Consider the following 20,671-nt stretch of genomic DNA (forward strand, 5'->3'; position numbering starts at 1 on the left):
GCAGGCTCCCCGCGGAGCAGGGAGCCCGATGCGGGACTCGATCCCAGGACCCTGGGATCATGACCTGAGCCGAAGGCAGACGCTTAACCGACTGAGCCACCCAGGCGTCCTGGAAATTTCTTTTATAAAGTACAATTTATACTTAAAAGTTTGAGGTGCCATTTTACATTTTCCTTAGAATTAAGTGATACTTGAAATTATTTTATACTTTTCACTGAAGATATTTCTATTAGTTTATATCTTTAGACTCTGATGGTGCCTTTCATCATTAATTTTGTCAAAACTTGACTTTAGGATTTCTTTTTTTTTTTTTTTAAGATTTTATTTATTTGACAGACACAGTGAGAGGGGAAACACAAGCAGGGGGAGTGGGAGAGAGGGAGAAGCAGGCTTCCCGCCGAACAGGGAGCCCAATGTGGGACTCGATCCCAGGACCCTGGGATCATGACCTGAGCCAAAGGCAGACGCTTAACTACTGAGCCACCCAGGCGCCCCTTGACTTTAGGATTTCTTAATAAAATGAGTTGGTAAATTTGAGTTTTACCTCACATGTAAATAATAACCTGAGACTAGATCTCATAGAATGGAGAACAACTGGAACTGACACCAAAACACCGAGGAAGAGATCTTAAATACTGGCCCAGAAAAAGACCATCCATAATACAGGAAAATCACACTGCATTTTTTTTTTTTTTTTTTTTTGAGACAGAATGAGAGAGAGAGAGCACATGAGAGGGGGGAGGGTCAGAGGGAGAAGCAGGCTCCCTGCCGAGCAGGGAGCCCGATGCGGGACTCGATCCCGGGACTCCAGGATCATGACCTGAGCCGAAGGCAGTCGCTTAACCAACTGAGCCACCCAGGCGCCCAACACACTGCATTTTTTTAATGTATTTTATTTTTTTTTAAGTAGGTTATACGTGCAACATGGGGCTCGAACTCATGACCCTAAGATTAAGAGTTGCGTGCTCTGCCTAGTGAGCCAGCCAGATTCCTCCCACTGCGTTTTTGGGGGTAGAGGTCAATAACTGAACAAGTTTGGATGAAACATTGTCCTGGTAAAAATACCCCTTTGTTTGTTTTTACGTCTGAAACCTGTTGAATAATTATAGAATCGAATACCATTATCTGTCCTAAATACTGGCTGTAGTCTTCCATGGACAGTGTCCTAGTGGTAAGATATTTTAGGTACTGTTGAATATTTTCTTAATTTTAATCAATCCAGGTATCTGGCTAGGATTTAGTGGTTATGGCTCTTGTACAAAACATTGAGTTAGGAAAAGTTAATGATTTTTGCAGTCCTGAAGATTATTTTACCATACTTAAGTAACTATGTAGGGTAGATCTTAGTTGCTTACTATAAGTAAAAATAACGGAGATAACCTTAGCAGTTTGTACAAAATTGTGAAAATAAAGTTTTTGAGAATAGAATAAAATAATCGGCCTGGTGCCCCTATCAGTTTAAATCCACTTCCTCCTGGTTGAGAAGTGGGTCCTGGGTCTTGGATTTTACTAAAATTTTACTAAGTTAAACTGTTGTTTAAACTCAACTCTGAGAGCTGTTACTTGCTGTTAAGAGGAGATATGACTCCTGATGGAGCCTGTCACCAGAATTCTGTGACACAGATTACTTACGTGTTCACGTAAACACATGGCCTGTAACTCCTTCATTTTTTTTTAAAAGATTTTATTTATTTATTCATAAGAGACAGAGAGAGAGAGAGGCGGAGGGAGAAGCAGGCTCCCCGCTGGGCAGGGAGCCCGATGTGGGACTGGATCCCAGGACCCTGGGATCATGACCTGAGCCGAAGGCGGCAGACACTTAACCATCTGAGCCACCCAGGCGCCCTCATTCATATTTTTTTCTTTGAACCAAATCCTTTATTTTCTTCATAGAATGTGACTGATGTTGACTATAAAGTGTTCCTCAGTGTTCACTCTATTCCTCAATGTCCAATGTAATCTGTGCTTTGTGGAAAAAAAGGATACTATCCTTTTGCTTCAGTTTGTTTACAGTGGGTGGCAGTTAATTTACTGCCTCATAAAGATTGCCTAGTATTACAGTTTTAATCACTGTGTAATTATTTACCTTGGGTTCCTCTGTTTAACCTGCTTTTCTTTGATTATTATTGTGCATGAAAGAGGTAATTTGGAATTTAGAGATACGGATTCCAGCCGCTTGTTATAAAATTAACTGTCTTTATGACCATAGCAAGACAGCTAATCTTTCCAGGTTGGGCTTCTCATTTATAACATAATGGAGCAAGGAGGTTGCACTAAAATATCTTGATTTTTTTTCCCCCCTTGATCTAAGATTATATGTTGTAAGAGTGAACTGGAAAGATGCTTGTTGAAATTAACAAAATATAAATACAAAAAAGGGTAAAAATGTAATTGAAAAAACAGGATCAGTGTAATATAGTACCTTCCCCACTTACTAGTCTGATCTGAGGCTTAAATTTGAAGCACAAGTACTGAAAATTTAGTAATATTTGATTTTATTTATTTATTTTAAAAAGATTTTATTTACTTATTTGAGAGAGAGGGAGCTAGAACGAGTGGCAGGGAGAGGCAGAGGCAGAAGCAGGCTCCCTGCAGAGCAGGAGCCCAGTGGAACTCGATCCCGGGACCCTGGGATCATGACCTGAGCTGAAGGCAGACGATTAACCGACTGAACCACCCAGGCGCCTAATTTTGTAATATTTTAGAGATCACCATAATAAAAAATATTAAGGACCTCAGTGGTTTTTTTTGTTTTGTGTGTTTTTGTTGTTAGAATGATAATGGCATGTGTGAAAATCTTCATGAAGTCTCTGACTCACTATAAAATATTTTTTGTTATTTCGCTATTCAGCATTAACAGCAAGGATCAATAAACTAAAAGAAGTATGGTCAAACGAAACTTTGTATGGAATTAATTATTGGCTTATTTTGAGGTGGAACAGATCAAAACAGTAAGGACTCAGATAAACCTAATCCTTGAAATGGATCTCCAACAAGAAACACAAGGAGATTGTACAGAATGGCTGGAGTCTGGTTTCAGACAGATCAGAAAGGCATCACATCCATTAAACAGTAGCTGACCAGGATGAGAGATGTATGAAACAGTAACAGTCCAATGAAGGTCATCTTTGAAAGTCCTAAAGGAGAATTGAAAAGCAAATCAGGGAAACACAAGATGAAGTCAGAAAACATTCAGAATAGACAAATTGAGGAAATTGAAAAAATAGGAAAGAAGATACAGTAGACTAAGGTCGCTGCTATTTTTTGTGTGTTAGGCTTATGCTTTCTCATCCCTTTTCTCCTGATACCGGTGTCCTGGCTTTGCTTTCTTTTTAGTAGGCTTCACGCCCAACATGGGGCCTGAACTCACAGCCCTGAGATCAAGAGTCACATGCCATACGGACGTAGCTGGCCAGACATCCCCCTGCTTTGCCTTCTGAATAATTGCCTACCTTCCTATTCCATGTGGTCCTAGCTAGACTGCCAATCGCAGTGAATCCCAGATAATTTTGTTCTGAGTAGCCACTGCAATTAGACCAGGCTTGTGACACAAACCCCCAGAACTCTTGTGTACATTGCAGTGGGAAGGTAAGATAATCTGTTGCCTCTAGGGTCACAGTGTAGGTGTGTGGTAAACTTAAAGATGCATGCGGCCTTTTTGTCTTAGGGAAGAAACCCATCTGCTCAAGGAGAAGTGAAGAATCTGTGGGAGTAGAGAGAACTCTTAACGACATGTCTTGTGTTTCCGGATCTAGCATTATGTGGAGCCAGTGCATCCTTTCAGCTGAATAACGAAGACGTAAAAATTCCCTTCTTGCGGGGCACCTGGGTGGCTCAGTTGTTAGGCGTCTGCCTTCAGGCCAGGTCATGATCCCAGGGTCCTGGGATCAAGCCCCGCATCAGGCTCCCTGCTCCGCGGGAAGCCTGCTTCTCCCTCTCCCACTCCTCCTGCTTGTGTTCCCTCTCTCGCTGTCTCTCTATCTGTCAGATAAATAAATAAAATCTTTAAAAAAAAAAAAAAATTCCCTTCTTGGGGTGGTTGGAAGTAGGAATTTGTAACCTTACAGTCTAAGATAGTTTTGGCAAATTCATAAGTTGTTCTTAAGAATAAAGAATATTATAAGATGTGGTTACCAGAGTGGGTGGAACTAATAAGAATGTTCTAAAATTAGAGAATAAAACCGGTATAAATAACAAAAAGTTGATGAGATGGGAACTTGGAAGGGCTAATATAGAAAGGCTAATAGGAAAAAGAAAGTGAGAACTCAGATGATAGAAGTGAAAATCACTTTTGTCCTGAAGGTACCTACCAATTGCAACACCTTATGGGATGAGAGGCTCAGAAATGGAAGCCCAGAGCCTGCACAAAACTAGGGGTCAAATAGGAGACTTTTTTTTCCCCAGTAAGATGAGACCCCAAATTGGATGAGGGTGATTGACAAGTGAGCTAGCCTGCATCCCTGTTTGTGGTCTGGATTAACATCTGGGTAGCACAAGCAGCCTGAAGCCGTGAACTTGGATTATGGTGGTCCCGGGGAGGTGGTGTTCCCAGACGCCTAGAGGAACCTGCCTTAATCAAAGGTCTCACATTTAAAATAATTTTTCTTTCTTTTTTTTTTTTTTTAAAGGTTTTATTTATTTGACAGAGAGACACAGCGATAGAGGGAACACAGGCAGGGGGAGTGGGAGAGGGAGAAGCAGGCTTCCCGGTGAGCAGGGAGCCTGATGCGGGGCTCGATCCCAGCACCCTTAGATATGACCTGAGCCCAAGGCAGATGCTTAACTGACTGAGCTATCCAGGTGTCCTTAAAATAATTTCTTTTAATGTTTTTTTTAATCTAAAGTGAGCAGCACATAAAAAAGATAATCAGGCATACATGGGAGCAAGTACCATGAATATGAGCAAAAACTACCAGAAACAACAGAAATACGGCTAAGACTTTTTTTTTTGAATTGCTAGAGACTATGAAACAACTACCTCTATTATGTTTTAAGAAATAGGGCACCTGGATGACTCAGTTAAACCTCTGCCTTGGGCTCAGGTCATGATCTCAGGGTCCTGGGATTGAGTCCTGCATCAGGCTCCCTGCTGCACAGGGAGCCTGCTTCTCCCTCTTCCACTCCCCCTGCTTGTGTGTGCCTGCACGCTCTCGCTCTCTCTCTCTCTGTCAAATAAATAAAATCTTAAAAAAAAAATATGTCAGGCTTGGGGCACCTGGGTGGCTTAGTGGGTCATGAGATCAAGCCCTGCTTTAGGCTCCATGCTCAGCACGGAGTCTGCTTAAGTTTTTCTCTCTCTCCCTCTGCCCTTCCCCCTCTCCTCTCAGATAAATAAAATCTTTTTTTAATAAAAAAAATATGTCAGGCTTGAAAATCTCTAGGGAGTAGGAAACTATAAAAGGTTACATAACAACAAATAGAAATTTTAGAAGTGAAAATTATAAACAATAAAAAACTTGATGTGTGGTTTTATTAACAGAATAAGCACAGCTAAAGAAAGAATTAGTGAAATGCAAGGTGAGTCTGAAGAAATAGTGAAGAGAGGAAAAATGAGAAAAATAAGAAGTGAGTATGAGTCTTAGGACAAACGTAACATTTCGTCTAAGTCTCAGTAGGATGGGAGACGGAGAACCAGACAGAGACAGTGTGTATGAAGAGGCAACAACTGACCTTTTGATACATCGGAATCCTTAGTCAGGAATCCCAGGGAAGGACAGACTGAATAAGAAGAAATGTGCATCTAGATGCATAGTGAACCTATAGAAAACCAAAGAAAGAAAACAACGTACAAACAGCAGGGAGTGGGGTGGGGATTACCTTCAAAGGAGACGCCAGATGACTTTTGAAAGGCAATAGTGGAAGGCAGGATATAATGAAGTAACCAACGTGTGCTGAACGAAAGAAGCTGTCGACCTAGATTTCTATTCCAGTGAAAATATCTTACAAGAATAAAAGACTTATAGCAAACAAAAACAATTTGCCGTGAGAAAGAAATTTTAAAGAATTAACTTAGGCAAAAGAAAAGTCTTGAGATGCAAAAAAGAATAAACAAAGACTCTTAAATATGTTCCTAAAGAAAAATGAAAAATTGTGTGAAGCAGAAAATACTGCATTTGAAAATACAGAATTAAAACACATATACAAAAGCTAAATAATCAAGGAGTTACATGACATAATAATCAGAATTGAAAGAATGAATTGGGATTGAAAATTATTGACAATTTTGGGGCACCTGACTGACTCAGTTGGTAGAGCATGTGACTCTCAATCTCAGGGTTGTGAGTTCAAGCCCCACATTGGGCATGGAGCCTGCTTTCAAAAAAAGGAAGATTATTGACAATTTATGTAAGTATGAAGCCATCAGACATCAACTTAGTAGTGGGCATAGGATCTGAGTAACCTAAGAAGAAATACAAATAATAAAAGTATGAAAAGTGTTTTGTTTTTTTTTTAAGATTTTATTTATTTATTTGTCAGAGAGCGAGAGAGCACAAGCAGGGGGAGCAGCAGGCAGAGGGAGAAGCAGGCTCCCCGCCAGGCAAGGAGCCTAACGCAGGACTCGATCCCAGGACCCTGGGATCATGACTGGAGCGGAAGGCAGATGCTTAACTGCCTGAGCTGCCCAGGCGTCCCTGAAAAGTGTTTCTTAAGCGAGCAAGGAAATTCACCTACTTTGATAGTATTGAGGTAGTCATAGTGATTAGGTCCTAGCTCTCCAAAAATGTTGGTGAGGCTGATAAATTTAGTTTATTTTATTTTATTACTATGTTTTTTAAAATAATGTGCTTTTTAAAAGTAATCTTTACACCCAACATGAGGCTTAAACTCATGACCTTGAGATCAAGAGTCACATGCTGTATCAATTGAGCTGGCCAGGCACCCCAAATTTAGTCTATTTTAAACATTTCTGAGAACAGTGTAAAAATTTTGGCATTATGTATCAAGAGCTATAAAGATGTTAATACTACTTATGGGAGTGCCCAGGTGGTTCAGTCAGTTGGGCGTCCTAATCTTGATTTCAGTTCAAGCCGATCTCAGGGTCAAGGGAGATCTCAGGGTTCAGGGATCAAGCCCCGCATCAGGCTCTTGCTCAGTGGGTTGTCTGCTTGAGACATTCTTTCCCTCTGCCCCTCCCTTCCCTCCACTTGTGCTCTCTCTCTAAAAGTAAATAAATCTTTTTAAATAAAGATGCTCATATGAATCTATTTCAGTATTAAGAATTTTAAAATACGGAAATAAGACAAAAGATTTATGAAGATGTTCAGAGAAATTGTATGATTCTATTTTGATGGGCTATTATGTAGCTGTATAAATAATTCGTTCTGTAAGAATATGGAATGTGACCGAAGGTACATGATTGCTAGTTGATCATTGTGGCAAGGTCGATGCACTGATTGTGGGTTAGCCTCTTTGGAATTTTACTGATTTATCTTGAGAATCTGTGTCTCTGATGTCTCACATGCATTTTAACTGTAGCATATCATAAAACTGTATTTGTGTGTTCCTCTCAGGAAACCTACCTTGTTACTCTATTCTATGGGGATACTCTTATACCAGTAATCAATCCTTGGGAGGCTGGCAGTGAAGAATGCTCACATGGAGTTGGAATGGACCTTTGTATCCTGGTTTATGTTCCCTTAAGTTTTCTTTTTCCTTGGTTAACTCTGGTTACAGCTACCACCTTGGTGGTTCGAGGGGTCATGAGAATTACTTCTCATCATTAAGCTTACCTGAGTTTACTCAACATAGTGTAGCCTCTAGAGCAGTATAGTTTTTGGTTTTTGTTTTTTTTTTTTAAGATTTATTTGACAGAGAGAGACACAGCGAGAGCAGGAACACAAGCTGGGGGAGTGGGAGAGGGAGAAGCAGACTCGCTGCTGAGCAGAGAGCCTGATGCAGGGCTCAGTCCCAGGACCCTGAGATCATGACCCAGGCTGAAGGCAGACGCTTAACGACTGAGCCACCCAGGCACCCCAGCAGTGTAGTTGTTGTGATGATGACCGTGATCTTCAATATAGCAGCCACTGGCTACATGTGGATATTGAGCACTTGAAAGGTGGCTAGTCATACTGAAATTTTAAATTTTAATTAAAATAGTTACATGGGGCTATTAGCTACCATAGTACATCTCTAAAGGGATAATCCATGAGGTTGTTCCTTGACTGTTGGTCTTCTGCCTTTGATGACTGCTTTATAAAGAGATCACGTTTTCTCTTGTAAGCTCTTCATAAGGCCTCCTTTATTTTATTTTATTTTATTTTTTTAAAGATTTTATTTATTTGAGAGAGAGAGAGAGAGAGAGCACATGGGGGGGGAGGGTCAGAGGGAGAAGCAGACTCCCTGCTGAGCAGGGAGCCCGATGCGGGACTCGATCCCGGCACTCCAGGATCATGACCTGAGCTGAAGGCAGTCGCTTAACCAACTGAGCCACCCAGGCGCCCCATAAGGCCTCCTTTAGATATACATCGGGGAGCAGGCACTTTGTTACAAATCCAGAACCAGAAGTCATTTTCTTGTCTAACACGGGTTTAGTCTATGAATTGTCTCCGGTCAATTTTTCCTCCTTTTCTGTATATAGAAGATTCAGAGGGATCCATTCTTTTTTTTTTTTTTTTTTTGTATTTACTGTCTTACAGAGTACATGATCATTTTGTTCATTTTCCTTTTTTTTTTTTTTTTAAAGATTTGATTTATTTGAGAGAGAGGGAATGAGAGGGAGAGAGAGCACATGAGAGGGGGGAGGGTCAGAGGGAGAAGCAGACTGCCCCTGAGTAGGGAGCCTGATGCAGGACTCATCCTGTGACTCCAGGATCATGACCTGAGCCGAAGGCAGTCGCTTAACCAACTGAGCCACCCTGGCGCCCTGTTCATTTTCCTTTTTGTTCCAAAGAATATCCCTAATGAAGTTTAGAGATAGAAATATGCCTATTAGCATTTCTTGAGTAGAGAGCGGTCCCATTTTAGTTGCTTTCAGTGGTGATTTTTTTGTTGTTCATTTCTAGTCACACACGCACAAACCCTGTTTAAAATAAACCAGAAAAAAACTACATGGGTTCTGCTCAAGCGTTTTATGGGAACACTATCTCCTGTGAAGTTCTTTTTTTCTAGGCTCCATGAATATACTTGTATTTCGCTTTTGTGCTCTTTATTCTTTCTCCCTTATAGGGTTGTTGTGACTATGAAATAGGTAATGAATAAAGCATGATGGGTATAATGAATAGATCTTTCTTCTTTTTTTTAGTCTGTCCAACTCCTATTTAAAATGAGGGGGGCTCAAGGGACCCCTGGGTGGCTCAGTTGGTGAAGCCTCTGCCTTCGGCTCAGGTCATGATCCCAGGGTCCTGGGATTGAGTGCCTGCATCATGCTCCCTGCTCAGCGGGGAGCCTGCCTCTCCCTCTTTCCTTCCTCCTGCTCGTGCTTGCTCTCTGACAAATAAATGAATAAAATCTTAAAAAAAAAAATAAAATGAGGGGGCTCATAAAAGGTTAGAGGTGAAAGGGGACTTTGAAGCAAGTGGTTGATATAGTCTCTGCTCACTGGAGGTCACAGAGCTGCTTCGTGGTTGGGGACCCACAACACGGTCTGCCAGTGCCTGTCATGCCTCATGCTCTGTACACAGCCCGGCCTGGCATGTGGCCCTGGTGTGTCATCAGCATCACTGTGTGATGGCAGTTCCTTTCTGGGAAAGAGAAGAAAAGGGCAGTAGTTACTGGGTGAGGGGTGCAGGAGGAGTGTGTCTTGAAGAGTCTTGACTCAAGACTATCCAGGGAAATGGCCTCTTGGGACGGTCAAAGTTCGGAGAATTTCTGTTGTGATGCAAATGCACACTTTCTTGAGAGCAGAAAGCCCCAAACAAAATGCATCCTTCCCCATCAAGCCCTACTGGACTCGTCACCTCTAAGGTTCTTCCCATTGTTTGGTGCTCCAATGTTTCCTGAGAAGTTCTGGTAATGAAATAGGACCTCTGATCACCTGTGGCACCCCTCCAGGGCTGTCAGTGTGATGTCTGTCTCCCATTTCTTAATACTCATTGAGTGTGAATGACCTCATAGCGGATTTCCGGCAATTTAAGGTGAGAAGTAGAACAATCGCAGTAGGCAGAAAATTGTCCCCGTGTTGTGTTCTGGCACTAAGAGTGGCTATAACCTTTGACACATTAAATTTGTGAAATGAGAACATGTCCCCCTTACCACGTCTCCTTTTTCTCTTTCTGGAGAATTGAAAGAAAAGTAAGAGTAGTAAGAAATCCTATGAACTTTCAGAAATAATGACAGTATATTCTAAGTGAATGTTATGATTATGGCAAAATAATATGCCTTTTTAGTTCATTTTGACTGAGCCACATTTTAATATAAATTTACTTAAACTCTTTTCCAGGTGAAAAGAATGAGACCTAGGCTGTTAGGGAAAGCAATTTCAGTGTTTTAAGCAACCTCTTGCTTAATACTGCTTTTCCTGATTCTCTCTCTATTCAGGACAGAGATCTTGTTTTGGAAAACAAAATTGCTTCTATTTGTTCACAGATTCAGGGATAAGTATCAGTTGTTTTTGTTACTGTTTTTCATTGTAAAGTGTTACTTCGTAAGTATGTACACTTTGTTACTTGTTGATGCCCAAATATAGCATAGTAGTTAACTCACATGGTAACACATGGTGGAGCTAGGTCACCTTTTTTTTTTTTTTTTTTTTTAAAGTAAGCTCAGTGCTCAACATGGGGCTTGAACTCACTACCCCAAGATCGAGAGTCACACGTTCTGCCGATTGAACCAGCCAGGTGCCCTTAGAAAAAGTTTTTTTTTAGTATTAGTGGTTGTTTGTTTTGTTTTTTTGAGAGAGCTCAGGAACTGGAGTGAGCGGTGGAGGGGGAGGGGCAGAGGGAGAGGAGAAAGAATCTTAAGCAGGCTCCAAGCCCAACACAGTGCCCTCCACGGGGCTTGATCTCACTACCCTGAGATCATGACCTGAGCTGAAATCAAGAGTCAGACGCTTAACAGACTGAGCCACTCAGGCACCCCAGTATTAGTATTTTTAAAATAGGTTTTTGATTTTGGCTTCTTAGAGTGTCATTATGCAGTATATTTTTGCTTTTTTCAATTTTCAATTTTTCTTTTTTAAGATTTTATTTATTTTTTTTGACAGAGACACAGCAAGAGAGGGAACACAAGCAGGGGGAGTGGGAGAGGGAGAGAGAGAGAAGCAGGCTTCCCGCTGAGCAGGGAGCCTGACGTGGGGCTTGATCCCAGGACACTGGGATCATGACCTGAGCTGAAGGCAGACACCTAACCCACTGAGCCACCCAGGCGCCCCTCAATTTTAAATTTTTATAAAATATACATAACAAAATTTACCATTTTAACCATTTTTAAATGTATAGCTCCCTGGCATTAAGTGCATTCATATTGTTCTGCAGCCATCACCATCATTTAGTTCCAGAACTTTTCATCATCCAAATAAAGTTCTGTGCACATTAACAATAAATCCCCACTACTCACTCCTCCTCGTCCCTGGCGATTACCATTCTACTTTCTGTCTCTATGAATTAGACTGTTATGTAGGAATCTCATAGAATCATAATATTTGTCTTTTTTGTGTCTGGCTTATTTCACTTAGAATAATCTTTTCAAGGTTCATTTATGTTGTAGCATGTTTCAGAACTTCTTTCCTCTTTAAGGCTGAATTATGTATACCATTGTATGTATGTCTCCCATTTTGTGCATCCATTCAGCTGACAGTGGACATCTGGGTTGTTTCCACCTCTTGGCTATTATGAATAATGCTTTTGTGAACATGAGTATAGACGTATCTGAGTGCCTGCTTTTGGTTTTGGGTATACACCCAGAAGTGGAATTGCTATGTCATGGTAATTCTGTTTAACTTTTTTAGGAACTACCAAATTGTTTTCCATCCTGGATGCACCATTTTACATTCCTAAGAGCAGTGCACAAGGGTTCCAATTTCTCCACATCCTTGCCAATACTTACTGTTTAGTGTTTATGTGTTGCATTTTTATAGTGTTGGAGATTCAGCTGAGGCTCCTTGCTGATACCCAAGTATCAGAAAATGTTTTCTAAAGAGAATAATAATGCTGTATTATAAAGCATTCTTAGATGTTATTGTCCTACAACTGATTTCCTTCTTTTTTATTTTTATTTATTTTATTATTTTATTTTTTTTTAAAGATTTTATTTATTTGATAGAGAGAGACACAGCGAGAGAGGGAACACAAGCAGGGGGAGTGGGAGAGGGAGAAGCAGGCTTCCCGCGGAGCAGGGAGCTGATGCGGGGCTCGATCCCAGGACTCTGGGATCATGACCTGAGCCGAAGGCAGATGCCTAACGACTGAGCCACCCAGGTGCCCCCAACCGATTTCCTTCTTAGTAAGAACAAAGAAATTCTCTTCACCCAGCCTCTGTCTGCCTTACCTATTCTGCGTGTGCCTGGGAGGAAGGGAACTTTGTATTTATGTCCTGTGTTGAACTGTGATAAACTATCACTGGATCCTGGAGTGCTTCACCTCTAACTCTCACTTGGGATAATTTTTTTTTTTTTTAATTTATTTGAGAGACAGAGTATGAGCTGGGGGAGAGGGAGAAGCAGGCTCCCCGCTGAGCAGGGAACCCCACACGGGGCTCGATCCCAGGACTCCGGGATCGGGACCTGAGCTGAAGGCAGATGCTTAACCGACTGAGCCACCCAAGCGTCCCTCACTTGGGAGAAATTTTAACTGGTTGTGGGTGACATCTGAATTTATTTTGGGGATTATGCTGACCTAATTTTATGGAAATTAGTTGGAAATTTAGGGGATAGATTTTTCTATCTTAGAGGATGGGAGTTTTTGACAAATTGAATACTCAGCTTCTGAGTTTTTTTTTCTCTTAGGCAAGAAGACTGTAAATTAGGCAGTCTGTGAAGGAGTCTCACAGCTCTGAACATCTGTTTAGAAGGACCTTGTGAAGGGCGCCTGGGTGGCTCAGTCGTTAAGCGTCTGCCTTCGGCTCAGGTCATGATCCCAGGGTCCTGGGATCGAGCCCCACATCGGGCTCCCTGCTCGGCGGGAAGCCTGCTTCTCCCTCTCCCACTCCCCCTGCTTGTGTTCCTGCTCTTGCTATCTCTCTGTCAAATAAATAAATAAAATCTTTAAAAAAAAAAAAAAAAAGGACCTTGTGAATTTCTGCCACTCACTTTCTTATTTCTTTCCTAGGGATCATGGCCCAAGTAGCAATGTCTACCCTGCCTGTTGAAGACGAGGAGTCCTCAGAGAGCAGGATGGTGGTGACGTTCCTTATGTCTGCTCTTGAGTCCATGGTGAGATGGCTTTATAGTTCTAGAAAATGTTTATAGTTGGATAGGATTGAGTTCATGGGTGAGATTGATTTTTTTGTAAACATACATGGTTTTTGGTTTTTTAAGAAGATTTTTTTTGCTTGAATAGTAGTTACGGATTTAGGCCTTTCAGATCATTTTATTACCATGTTTCAGAATATTCTTAACTTACCTAAATGTTTACTTTGTTACATTAAATTTCAGTTGTTTACCTACCAATATCTTAGGCAATTTCTTGTTGTGCAAGCAGTAGCTTTGAATTTATGTGTTGTTACTCATAAATGAAGTTACTCAGAATGAGTTTGTATATTCTAGTGTGGCGCTGGTGTTTAATTGTATCTGTATAAAGAACATTGGCAGAATTCTGGGTCATAAGAGCATACTTACTATTTAAATTCTTTATTGTGCTATGCGTTCGTAGTTGTCCTTACCCCACTACCTTTTACTAAATATGTTAGTGTGTTAGCTCTTTATTTTTAAGAAACCTGTATTGTATACACAATTATAGTAAACTATTAAGTATCCTTTTGCTGTATTTTTTTTATTACTGTGATGGTAGTAATAACAATTTGCTTAATCATGTTTTTATAGATCTATAGCGGGAAACCTAGTATTTCAGCTCATAGATTTATAAGCATCAGACTTAGGTATTTTCTGACACATTGAAATTAAATATATCCTAACTAGGAGAGGGCTATGTATTTCCCATCCTAAGTGATGACTAGTATTAGATAGTATTTAACCTCACAGGTGTCAGTATGACAGAGTTTGCAGGTTTGTTGCCTTTACCCATTAAGGCATTTTTTCCTTCTTTGTACTATTTGAGAATTTTGAAAAATTCTTTCCTTAAAGAATGTTAGTGGCTATATACTGTTATTTTTTTTTTTTAAGATTTTATTTATTTATTTGAGAGAGAGCACAAGCAAGGGGAGGGGCAGAAGGAGAGAGATAGTCTCATAAGCAGACTCCCTGCTGAGCAGGGAGCCCCCACCCCGGGCTCAATCCCAGGACCCCAGAATCATGACTTGAGCCGAAGGTAGACATTTAACTGACTGAGCCACCCAAGCGCCCCTAAATAATAGTTTAGAGATTAAATCCTACTCTAGCTTTGTTTTGTTTTTTAAGATTTTATTTTATTTATTTGACACAGAGAGAGAGAGGGAGAGAGAGAGCACAAGCACGGGGAGTGGCAGGCAGAGGGAGAAGCAGGCTCCGTCTGAGCAGGGAGTGTGACGCGGGGCTCGATCCCAGGACCCTGGGATCATGACCTGAGCTGAAGACAGATGCTCATCTGACTGAGCCACCCAGGAATCCCTACTCTGGTTTTTCTTTTGTTTTTGTTTTTTAAAAGATTTCTCATTTATTTGAGACAGCACGAGCAGGGGTAGGGACAGAGGGAGAGGGAGAGGCAGACTCCCTACTGAGCACAAATTTAAAAAAAGAAGAAAAAATATATAATTATATATTTAACTCCATAAACAGCTTTTTTTTTTTTTTAAGATTTTATTTACTTATTTGACAGAAAGAGACACACAGCAAAAGAGGGAACACAAGTAGGGGGAGTGGGAGAGGGAGAAGCAGGCTTCCCGCTGAGCAGGGAGCCCGACATGGGGCTCGATCCCAGGACCCTGGGACCATGACCTGAGCCGAAGGCAGACGCTCAACCGACTGAGCTGCCCAGGTGCCCCTAAACAGCCTTTTTTTTTTTTTTTTTTTAAGATTTTATTTATTAGAGAGAGAGAGAGAATGAGAGACAGAGAGCACTAGAGGGAAGAGGGTCAGAGGGAGAAGCAGACCCCCCGCTGAGCAGGGAGCCCGATGTGGGACTCGATCCCAGGACTCCAGGATCATGACCTGAGCTGAAGGCAGTTGCTTAACCAACTGAACCACCCAGGCGCCCCTAAACAGCTTTTTTAATGCCTAAAATAAGTGAGGTATTTTTATGCATCAGTAGGGTAACATACTACTAACATAGTAGAAAAATAAGGAAACGGTATTTTAATTTACAGAGAAATAGCTCAGGTACAATACTCTTTAATTTTAATACCAACCAGTCAGTGGATTATTATTATTATTTTTAAAGATTTTATTATTTTTTTTAAGTAATCTCTACACCTGAAGTGGGGATCAGACTCAACAACCCCAAGATCAAGAGTTGTCATGCTCTACAGACTGAGCCAGCCAGGTGCTCTGAGTGGATTATTGATTATACTAAGATACCGTTTTAAAATTTTTCTGGAAAAGTTACACAGTATCATTTGTGAGAATATTTTGATTTAGATCTTCTAGAAGGTCAGATGGGAGTGTGAACTGATAGAATCTTCTTAGAAAGCAGTTTGCAGTAGGTTTTGAGAACCTTAAAAGTATTTACTTTCAGAGTCAGAAGTTTTTTTGACTCGCTTCATCTCTCTGACACTCTACACACAAATATTTTGTCCCCATATTATTTCAGTGTTATTTTAAGGAGTGATAATTAGAATCACCAACATTGCCAGTAATGTTAGTACTAAAGAAAATAAAATGGAATGTTATGTAAGTGTTAAGATTTTTGAGAATTTTTAATTTCATAGGAATATACTTAGTAGAAGCCATACTTATTAAAAAAAAAAAATACCCCAACATGATTCCCATGGTGTATTCAGACAGAGATACTTCTGGATGTGGGATTATGTAGTGGATGTTGTGATGTGGCTTCAGATTTCCCTTTAGGACTGATGGCCTTGATCCTTCCAGCTGCTGGGAGGGTTTGAGGCTCCCTGGCCCAAGGTCTCCCGTTTCTTTGGGAGGGCGATCCCAGCTCCAGAGCTCCCCGGATGCAGCTACACCAGCTATCAACTCTCCCTCTGCTGAATCCTGCGCCCCTCACATCTCATGAGTGTTGATATTGAGAGTACTCTCCAGTAAGCCTGGGTGGAAATCTGAGTCTGTTTCATGGGGATTTGACCTATAACAGATTACAAGGGATTTCTGCCTTTTTTCTTATATATTCTGTTTTTTCATGTTTAAAATAGGGGTTGAAAACCATATAGAAAGAGAGGTACCTTTAAGAAATGGTGACTCTTGGGCACCTGGGTGGCTCAGTCGTTAAGTATCTGCCTTCTGCTCAGGTCATGATCCTAGGGTCCTGGGATCTAGCCCCTTATTGGGCTCCCTGCTCAGCGGGAAGCCTGCTTCTCCCTCTCCTGCTCCTCCCCCCTGCTTGTGTTCCCTCTCTCACTCTCTCTCTTTTTTTTCCTCTTGCTGTCTCTTTGTCTGTCAAATAAATAAATAAAATCTTTAAAAAAAATTAAAAAAATTAAAAATGGTGACTCTTTTTATATGATAATCTAAGGCCAGAAACTGGGAACTTCGTCTGATTTCAGATACTATAGAAAGACAATTGAAGTGATAATTTTTAATTTATCCAGCAGAAATAGTACTTTAAGACATCTGTATGTAATATAAGGTTTGCTATTTGTATTTTAGTGTAAAGAACTGGCCAAATCCAAGGCAGAAGTGGCCTGCATCGCGGTGTATGAAACAGATGTGTTTGTCGTTGGAACTGAAAGAGGACGTGCTTTTGTCAACACCAGAAAGGATTTTCAGAAAGATTTTGTAAAATACTGTAAGTGTTGTATTTTTATCTTTTGTATTTCATAAATATTGTGCCTAAATATTTATGGATAACAAATGTCGTCTTATTTTCTAAAGCAGAATGAGATTTATACTAAAAGGACTTTCTAAAATGTCTAGAGACACATTTCAAAATGCTCAAAATGTCCGTGACATGGTAATATATAAGGGTAAATACTGAAGAGTTTAAGAAAAATGGTAAATGTTTATCCTGTGTTCCTTGGTTGGCGTTATTTTGGATTAGTGCCACACCTGAGAAAAGAAGTAGAGAAATCTTGAATTGATTAAAGGTTCTTATTTAGATAGTTATTTTCTTGATAGGTATTTGGCGTGTTAAACGCAAGTCCTTCTCTGTGCACAAAATTTGTGTAAGCACGCTGCAAAGTTAAACCAGTCTCTCCGATTCCCTCCATAGAATCAGCTTGTCAGGGTTCTCAGTGCATTTTGTGGTCCTCCGATTGGGAGTTCATCCAACTGGTGAAAATTTAACTCGATACGGAACAAACGCAGTAGAGAAGTTTGCTGTAGGCTATTACTGCCTATGGTCTTACACAGTCAGACTGGTTTTATATCCTTGTTTAACCTCACACTGCCTGCCGGTCTCATATTGTCTCAGTGATACAGCCTCTTCTTAAACATGGAAAGAGAACAAAATGGTGGGGATGTCTGCAGGCATATTGTGTGTGTGTGTGTGTGTGTGTGTCTTTAAGTGCCAAACTTAAATTTCCACTATCACGTTAGATCCAATTCATGATAAATTGAACAGATCGTGGGTAAATAGTTTTCTTAATTCATTAGTTCAATTCTGAATTGTATTTTTAGTCCTTTTAAAAACATATCTTCTCTACACTGCAGGCCCCCTCCACGCCCCACTATAATCTTTCAAGCTTTATATATAATCTATTTAGTATAATCTATTTAAATTTTTTCATTATTTCTGATCGTTTTGAGAATTTTTAAGGCTTTGATCATGTTTGTATATTTAAGTTTATAGTAATAATGTTGTTTTGATTATGTGTATATCAGCTGCCATCTGTCCCATGAATACTATAATCCCACTGGCAGCTGTGTTTATATTTCTGTTCCCTATACTGACTTGCTTATGTGGTTCTCCAGTGGTTAGAACTAAGCATTAGGGGAATTGTCCTCAGTTGCAAATTGTAGTCCCTGCCTATTAGTATTCATAGTTTCTTTTTGTTACCAGTAATTTAATGCCCTAGAGAATAATCTTTGGATGTAATTCTCAAGTACATAATATTTGTTTATATAAAGTATTTTGTAGATAAGGATCAGTAGTGGTCTTCTGAAACCTAATCAATAGGTTTATGAGTTAGTTTTACAATTTCTTGGGGAGAATTCTCTTTCCCAGGGTTTGGAAAAGCACTGTCCAGGAGAAATGAGATGATATTAATCACTCATAATTTAAAATGTTTGAGTTAATGACAGAAAGAGAAACAAGTGAAATTTATTTTAGTGATTATAGTTAACCCAATATATTTAAAACATTGTCATTTAACATGTAATCAACATAAAAATGATTAATGGGATATTTTGCATAGTCTTCTGTACTAAGTTTTCAAAATCCAGTATGTGTTGCAAATTTACCACACATCGTGACTTGGACTGGTACATTTCAGGTGCTCAGTAGCCACAGGTGTCCAGTGGCTATGTGTTGGATTTTTTGAACCTGGAATGTTTTTTGTGATGGTGATAATCTCATATTTAAGTTTGTAGGTGATAAATTACTCTAAAGATAACTTTTTGCTTTTTAAACTAGTAGCTAATTTTTACTTTACAGAATTCTTAGTTACAGCTGCAATTATTTCAGAGATGATGACCGTTCATATTCAAGTCATTTGTTGTAGGTTTTTATTTTGAAATGCCCCCTCCTCTCCTTTTTTTTTTTTTAAGATTTTATTTATTTGAGAGAGAGAGAGCATGCACCCCCATATGGGGAGGGGCAGAGGGAGAGGGAGAACCAGGCTACCCGCCAGTAGGGAACCTGACACTGAGCTCAATCCTGGGACCCTGAGATCATGATCTGAGCTGAAAGCAGCCACTTAACCGACTGAACCTCTCAGGCTCCCCTCTTTCTGTCTTTTTATAACAAATCATAAATATTAGAATATTAGAAAAAAGTATTCTTACGGAAAGGCAAATACTAAGATAATGGATAAGAGCCTTTTCTATCGTTAATTATTTTGCAGGTGTTGAAGAAGAAGAAAAGGCTGCAGAGATGCATAAGATGAAATCTACAACCCCGGCGAATCGGATGAGTGTAGATGCTGTAGAGATTGAGACGCTCAGAAAAACAGTTGAAGACTATTTCTGCTTTTGCTATGGTAAGGTTATACACTTGAATTTTCTAAAGAGACATATAATTGAGTTTGCTAAAGGGTAAATTGTGTAACTGGTTTCACAAACTGCACATTTTGACAAACTTCAGTTTGAGTCAGTTTCCAAACAGTGGGTTAACATCAGGAATGACCTTACTTCCCATTTCTTATTTGAAGAAACCCAGAAACAAACAAATGTACCTATTAGAGCTGTGGGGTAGGGTTTTTTTTTTTTTTTTTCTTTTTACGAGCTGTTTTAGGTTTATAGGAAAAGGAAGAGGGAGGTAGATTTCCCATGTACTCCCTGGCCCAGTACCTGCATAGATCCCTCCCACTATCAACTCCCCCACTCCCTTCCCCAGAGAACCTACATTAACACATCATAATCATCCAAAGAGAACTGTGTATTTTTGCCCTGTGTGCTGATCTCACCAATTTCCTGAAGAAAACACCTTTTGTTAGTCTAAACACATGGTAAACAAAGCTCTTAAGAAAACAGTGGAAGGGAGAAGATACTGGTTACACTGAGGTTGTAGGTAAAATTCATATCTGGGGAATAGGGTTTCTAGAATCTGTGGACTCACTGCCTGATATACACAGACAGTGTGGTAGAACACACTCAGTTGTGAATGTCCGTTGTATTTATCTAATTAAAGTTTTCAGTGAGAATATTGGCCAAAAATCGCCTGATATTTTATGGTAACAGTAGGACCTGTTAGGTTTCCATGTTCTAAGGCTGAACTGTATATGTAAAGATTGTATTATACCAGGGTGAGGCTATTGTAAAGAAAGACAGTAGTGGAAGAAATCAGCCATTGTTTCTTTTGCTTTGTATAGATTTTATATAAATATTTTACATACTTTTGCATTTTGGCCTTTTGGATCTGTTTCAGGCTTAGAACTTCGAACATGGGAATAGGGCCCTCTGATATTTCGAATTTGTTTTAAAATCGGATATTACAAAATAACATGAGTGCTGTTTGTTCAGCCATGATAAACTAATGTTGGTTTTGTTTTTTAATCTCACCATTTAATGATGTTTATCCTCTTTCTACCTCACATCTGTCCCTCACCCCCAGGGAAAGCTTTAGGCAAATCAACAGTGGTACCTGTTCCATATGAGAAGATGCTACGAGATCAGTCCGCTGTGGTCGTGCAGGGGCTTCCGGAAGGAGTTGCCTTTAAACACCCCGAGAACTACGATCTTGCCACCCTGAAATGGATTTTAGAGAACAAAGCAGGGATTTCATTTATCATAAAGAGGTGAAGTACTTTATCCCTTGCCCATCAGCAGTTTTGTATATAAAGTTGAATATTCAGCTTATTTTAATATATTTTTAAAATTCTTGTTTACTGTAGAAGTTATTTAAATTTATGCTTTTTTGTTTTATATATTCAT

The 20,671-nt window shown here is 39.9% G+C and overlaps 1 protein-coding gene across 10 annotated transcripts in view; it reads left to right on the forward strand.

Moving 5' to 3' along the window:
* The window catches only part of GTF2I (general transcription factor IIi), a 108,399-nt gene that overhangs the window by 15,605 nt on the left and 72,123 nt on the right, over positions 1 to 20,671 (forward strand). For 9 of the 10 annotated variants that reach the window (XM_034988688.1, XM_034988690.1, XM_034988693.1 and 6 more), the window contains exons 2-5: positions 13,203 to 13,306; positions 16,790 to 16,928; positions 19,144 to 19,278; positions 20,352 to 20,535. In XM_034988688.1, the coding sequence (XP_034844579.1) occupies positions 13,208 to 13,306; positions 16,790 to 16,928; positions 19,144 to 19,278; positions 20,352 to 20,535 (557 nt within the window). In that variant the 5' untranslated portion in view covers positions 13,203 to 13,207. Of the gene's footprint in view, positions 1 to 13,148; positions 13,307 to 16,789; positions 16,929 to 19,143; positions 19,279 to 20,351; positions 20,536 to 20,671 lie in introns of those variants that run through there. The other variant, XM_034988689.1, reaches the window with a different exon arrangement.

Source organism: Mirounga leonina, unplaced genomic scaffold (genome assembly GCF_011800145.1).
Source record: "Mirounga leonina isolate KUSES-001 unplaced genomic scaffold, KU_Mleo_1.0 Mir_454, whole genome shotgun sequence".
Taxonomy (NCBI): Eukaryota; Metazoa; Chordata; class Mammalia; order Carnivora; family Phocidae; genus Mirounga; species Mirounga leonina.